The 6,000-nt window shown below is 48.6% G+C and overlaps 1 protein-coding gene across 2 annotated transcripts in view; it reads left to right on the top strand.

Annotated features, from left to right (window-relative positions):
* The first annotated feature begins 845 nt into the window (after positions 1-845).
* rbms3 (RNA binding motif, single stranded interacting protein) overlaps positions 846-6,000 on the top strand; it is a 142,096-nt gene continuing 136,941 nt past the window's right edge. For both annotated transcript variants that reach the window (XM_036538651.1, XM_036538652.1), the window contains exon 1: positions 846-999. In XM_036538651.1, coding sequence (XP_036394544.1) covers positions 869-999 — 131 coding nt within the window. In that variant the 5' untranslated portion in view covers positions 846-868. The remainder of the gene's footprint in view (positions 1,000-6,000) is intronic.

Raw genomic sequence — 6,000 nt, 5'->3', positions numbered from 1 at the left:
AGAAGGAACTGGAGCAAAAAAAAAAACATATATGTGCCCCAGTTCTTTTGAGTGGTGCCTTCATTTGGTCGCTGTGTGTTGTACCAAAGAGGTCTTAAGACAGGATGTATCTTTTACGCAGTAATGTCAGCCCACTTCTTCCCATGGAATTAAATGCGGGAAATGATTTTGAAAGTTTAACATCTGATAATTGTATATATTAGAGTCGTCTGTATATGTTTCAGGAGTTATGCGTTTATGTTAGCGGTTGACGATGCTCTTCTCATTGCATGTGTGTACATTCGCAGAGATCTCAATGTCCAGTCTCAAAGTGCTTAAGACTCAGCATCAGTCGGGGGGTGGGTGGTGAGGGCTTATGTGGTGATTCAGCACCAAGGGTGAGAGTCGCACAGCTTCCATATTCAGCTTTAGTCTCTTCTAATTAGGGTTTACATTGCATGGATATCATTACAGCCAAAACTAGCTACGTGTCACATAAGTAATACTTTCCTATGGAGATAAACATAAATCAGATACAAAACTGCACCTTCAAATGTGTGAGAATGTCAGGTCTGAGCGAGAGAATGAGCTGTGGTTGGAAAGGATGCATCTTGTGTTCAGTATGGGAGACTGGGGGAACTCGTATTATATTGTTCTGGGTATGTTTGTTGTGCACTGCATGTTTCTACTCTTGCAAGTAAATGCATACATTTCTGTGATGTTGGGTTTTTGTGAGAGTTTGTACAAAGGATAGTTCAGTGTGTGGGGTGGTTTTAGTGGCATTGAGAGTTGACGTTGGTATGAGGTTGTTGTGTCCGCTTGGTCTGATGTCTGACTGACATGCTCACTTCCTCTTTTGCAGCAGTCCTATGCCCCACCCCCTCACCCTATGGCTCCGCCCAGCCCCAGCACAAACAGCAGCGGCCACAGTGGAGCCGAGCAGCTCAGTAAAACCAACCTGTACATCCGCGGCCTTCCTCCCGGAACCACCGACCAGGACCTCATCAAGCTCTGCCAACCGTGAGTCCCCAGTACACACACATGCACGCATACACACACACAAGCATGCAGGCACACACCTACACACACACACACACAATCATGCAGGCACACACCTACACACATGCACATACTCACAAACACATGCATGCATACACCCATACACAGACGCACACATACAGTACATGCACACACGCATATACAATATACATGTAGGCACATATGTACACACACAAACACACACACACATGTAAATACACTCTAAATCATTAAAATTTCACACGCCCTCTCCCTCCCTCATGCAATACTGCCAGAAAGGCCCAGCTTGCACTGGGTGATTCCCAGAGATAAGCACATTTACGGGAACCCCAGAGCCGTCCAGCTGGAGACAGGTCAACGTCCTGATTGGGGAAAGTCCGGCAGTTATGAAACCCATCCTAAAAGCCCAGTAGCGCGTTGCATAACATCTCCAAAGCGATTTTTCAAGACGTATCTGTGTCAAACACTCACTGTTCACAGAGCAGTACATTTTGTCCTCTAATATGTTGTTAACGTTCTTTCAATATCATTCCGCTGGAACATGCTATCTCTGCTCTTTTTGCCGCTCCCTGCTCATATCCCTGTTTCCCGATTAGCGGATTTTAAAAGCCTTGCTTCAGGGAAATAATGGGGGGAGGAGGTGGGCTTTAAGCAGGCCTTGGGGTGCAGTGAGTGCTGTAAAGAAGTCATTGGGTATTGTGGAGATGGAAGGGATGGGGGAGGGGTTTCAGACACCCGACCACATTGGCTCACTTACACCAGAGCTGGTGCTCATATTAGTCAGAAGAAGAGCATTCCTCGGGCATTTAGATTTTGTACCCACGAGGGCCTGTCTGCCCAACCGTTCTGCATTCTGAAATCTAAAGTTACCCCTTCTTCTCAGTAGCCCTCAAGCACACACACCTTCATGTGTCCTCTGCAGTCACAAGGTATCAGATTCCTGTGTGAAGACAGCTTTTCCTTGCACAGCTACAATGCTACATGCATCAACTGTGTAACCACACAGCACTCCAGTGATATGCTGTATGGATCTGGCCAGCACTTGGGACTCACATTTTCTATCCTGTTAATTATTAAGAGCACCAGTGACTGGACCAAACTATGACCACATGGATGCAGGTTTGAGTCCTAGATAAGACAGTGATAAACCGTTGTACACTTGAGAAAAGTACCATGCATATGCAGAGTCACTTTTAGTAAATATCAAGCTGAAGTGATGGTTAATTGTGAATAAAATAGCCGCATATAGTCAAAAATAAAATAGGTACGCATAACTGATATGACACTGAATAATCATTTATAGTGATGAAGGCTCATTTTTGGCAGATGCAGAGAGAAAGATGAATTTGAACGATGCTGTGGGTAGTGAGCGCAGCAGTTTGACACTCTCCCACTCGTCATCCTCCTATTCATCCTGGGCTTTGCTCTGGCTGGCATTTTCTCTGCTGTGTATCCCCCAACCCACCCCCACCCCCCCCCACTCCCTTCTTTTCAGACCCCAGAGCTTGTGTGGTCCAAGTTAGCCTCTAGCTTCCTGGAGGAGGGGATGAAAAATGCATGCCGATAAAAGTTTAATTTGCCCGGGGCGCGGGGCTCAGGACGGGCGTTAGCATTTTCGGAAAGGTCAGCTGGCGTTGCCCGCCGGTGGTGCCGGGCTGCCTCGCAGCCACTCTCCGTGCGGCGCTTGGCCGCGGAAGGGTCAGCAAATGGCAGCGCCGCTCGCCAGCCCCCCGCCGCCCAGCGTGCCGCAGAGCGGCCTCGGTCGTGCTCTCGCACCTCTCCCGCTCTCCGTTTGACACCGGGGCGGAGGCAGCGGTACGCCCCTTCACAGGTCCTGAACGTGGGAGCTGCTGTCTTTCAGCAGGCTCCTCACAAACAGCAGGCGGACGAGGAGTAAGAAACGATGGCAGAAGAAGCAGTGCGGCTGTCAGCCAGAGCTTTGATTACGAGCTCTGTTACAGCTCTTCACCTGTAAATCCACAGCAGCAGTTACCTACACTGAATGCTACTTTAACTGGGGTGCATCGCAGAGCTGTGCAGTAGGACAGGGTCATACGTACACGCTGTGAATGTCCGGCTGTCACAGAACATTCTAGCGAATGCCGCGGCGCTGTAGCAACACTGTGGTAACGTTGCGAGAACATCCTGTTTTTATGTAGCGGCTCGGGGTCTGAGGTCACTGTCGAGCACGGTGTGCATTCCAAACAACGTTTTCACAGAAGACTTCCACACACAGGAATCAGATAATGCTCTGATGTCTGCTGCATTTTTGTGAATGTGCCACGTCGGGATCATAGCTGTCTGTGATGAATTATTAATACAGGCCTGGAAAAAAAATGTTGCAGAAACATGCACTTAGCATCATGCAGCTCATTCCTTGCAGGGCTGAAGGATGTGTTCCTATAGCGGGACTCATATCAAACATCCTGTATGACATATTTCTCAGAGATGCTCAGGAAAAAGGCACAGCTCTTCCTGAAACTCCACAACAGCCTTACAGTCTTACATTATGCATATGCCGACCAGATGGCCTTATCAAGAGCAGCTTAGAATGCCTGCTTTTACATTTGATACATTCGCTAACCAATTTCTAATGGCTGAATGTACCCTGAAGCAACTGTAACGGAGTACCTTTCTCAAGCGGATTCAAGCCCAGACCCAGTGTCCAGCTCCAATACCAGTGCTCCCCACTTAAGCTCCATGCTTCATAGGGGAACACTGACATGCCAGTGAATAACCGTAATGAGGTAAACAACAGTAACAATAATAATAATCTTGCTAATTACTGGTGAAGGTGGAACAGTTGGTGGAGGAAGAAGTTGGATCAGGCCCGGGCTGTTAATCACTCTTTAATGCCAGCACCTGGAGTTTACGTTTTTCAGCGGCGTCGGCGTGATGTATTGCCGTGATGGCTCCTTGGCTTGGAGCGCGTCGGCAGCGACGAGGACACAGGCTGCGCTGGGCGCCTTCCAGCTACTGTAATGCGAAACGTTTCCGCAGCGTTGTTTCAAGGTTGCAGAGAACGTGGCACTCCTCGACCGGCATGTTTGGCAGAGTCGGCATCGGTGTTTAATGCGCTCATTAATTAGCGGCGAGCTCATTTGAAGAAGTCAAGAAGCTGACCTTGGGGCAGCGGGTAATGGGGGTGTGATGGCTGATGGAGGGACAAGGTGCACCAGTAATTAGTCGTCAGGACATATGAGTTCAAACATTGGATCCAGTCACGGATAGCTGGATTTATAAACAGGGTAACAGAGTGACGTGCTGGTTATGGAGCTGCGTTTCTAACTAGAGGGTTGTGTGTTTGTGTCTTTGAGTTGTGCCTGTAAATAAAGTTCATAATCTGAGTTGTTTCGGTAAATGTCTAGCTGTACATATAGGTCCTGCGTAACATGGAAGCTGAATATGACCACCTGCTAAGCAAATAAAAATTACTATAAATAAAACATAAATCAGAGAGTTTTGTTGTTATCATTATTGATTTCTTGGTTCTCATTGGTGGTGCTTACAAGCACAGAACAGTGTATAGAGTGAAACTTGGGTTGTTCCTGTTTTGATGATTTTTTTTTCTTTAAATGAGAAAACTTTTATGTAGAAAAGATTACGTTGTGATGGCTGAACCAGCATCCCAGCCCTATGCCGTGCAGAATGGCAAAGAAACATCCAGTCAGCCTCATGTTTCAAAAGAACCAGTTCCAGGTGGTGGCCAAACAATGTGTACAGGATTATGTTCAAAGCGGAGAGCCTAAACAGAAAATGAAGCTCAGTCACATACACAAAAGGTAAAGCAAGATCTGAGAGGAGCGTTTCAAATAAACCAGCATGCCTGTTCCTGTATCCCAGCCGTTTGTCAAAAACAAGCGAATACTTTTTAGGCGCGGGGAGGTGTTGGCAGAGGGGGGCCCCCCGTCTTTTCCGAGCGTACACAGAGTGCCGTCCTACACATGGCCTCCAGCTGGGTCCCGCAAGGCGCCGTTAGCGCTGACCTTTCCCCACGCCGGTCCACTGGGGCGCGGGGCTCTCCGAGTGCCAGCGCCACGGAGCGCATCGCCCTCAGGGAACAGCGGAGGAGAGCCTCCTGCTGTGAGCAAGCGGGATTCACAGTGGCAGAGCGGGTGGGTGGTGGTGGTGGTGGGGGGGGGGGGGGGGGGTTGGTGTAGAGGAAAGACTGGAAGTACCCTGAATGGATCGCCCTGTCTGCGGGAGCAATCAGAAGCGAGTGGCTGTTGCGAAATGAAATTTTGAAGAAAGGTTTAAAAAAACGAGTGTAGAGGTTAGCCGTTCCCCACAGCACAGCACACTGCAGCGCAGCCACTCTCCCACGCTCGTGCTGCCAGACATCCTTCAGCAGGGACTTCACCAGGATGGAGCCTGACTCAGCACTTCACCCACACCAACGGGAACACTCATGAATATTCCTCTGCTTCCAGGACGGGGGGGGTCTGACCTCCTGAGTGTGTGTGTGTGTGTGTGTATGTGTGTGTGTGTGTGCGTGCACGTGTCTGTATGTGTGTATGTGTGTGTGCTTATGTGTCTGTACATACGTATGTGTGTGTGCTTGTGTGCCTGTATGTATGTCATACACACGTATGTATGTACGTATGTGTGTGTGTCTTTGTGTGTGTGTGTGCGTGCGATTGTGTGTCTGTATGTGCATGTGCGTGTGTGTGTGTGCGCGTGTGTGTGTGTGTGAGGGTGACTTACTCACAAATCCGCACCATCAATTCAGCTGCATGGATCTCAGGAGAGGGTAACAGTGCCCTCCCCCCAGCTCCATCCCCATAGCCTTGCCATGATATTAATCCGCAGCCCTGTGCCAGGCCTAGAACAGTATTTTTAACAGTAACAGGAAGGCAGAAAGGCCAGTGAGTCCTCTTCTGTGTTTTTTTAAATTATTCCTATTACCGATTAATTTTGGAAGCAGTAGTGGTTGTTTTTCTTCTTACAGATCCACCCTCACTGTTGGTGAAGGTTTATCTGTCC

Source organism: Megalops cyprinoides, chromosome 10 (genome assembly GCF_013368585.1).
Source record: "Megalops cyprinoides isolate fMegCyp1 chromosome 10, fMegCyp1.pri, whole genome shotgun sequence".
NCBI classification, from domain to species: Eukaryota; Metazoa; Chordata; class Actinopteri; order Elopiformes; family Megalopidae; genus Megalops; species Megalops cyprinoides.
This window is presented reverse-complemented; position numbering and strand designations above follow the sequence as displayed.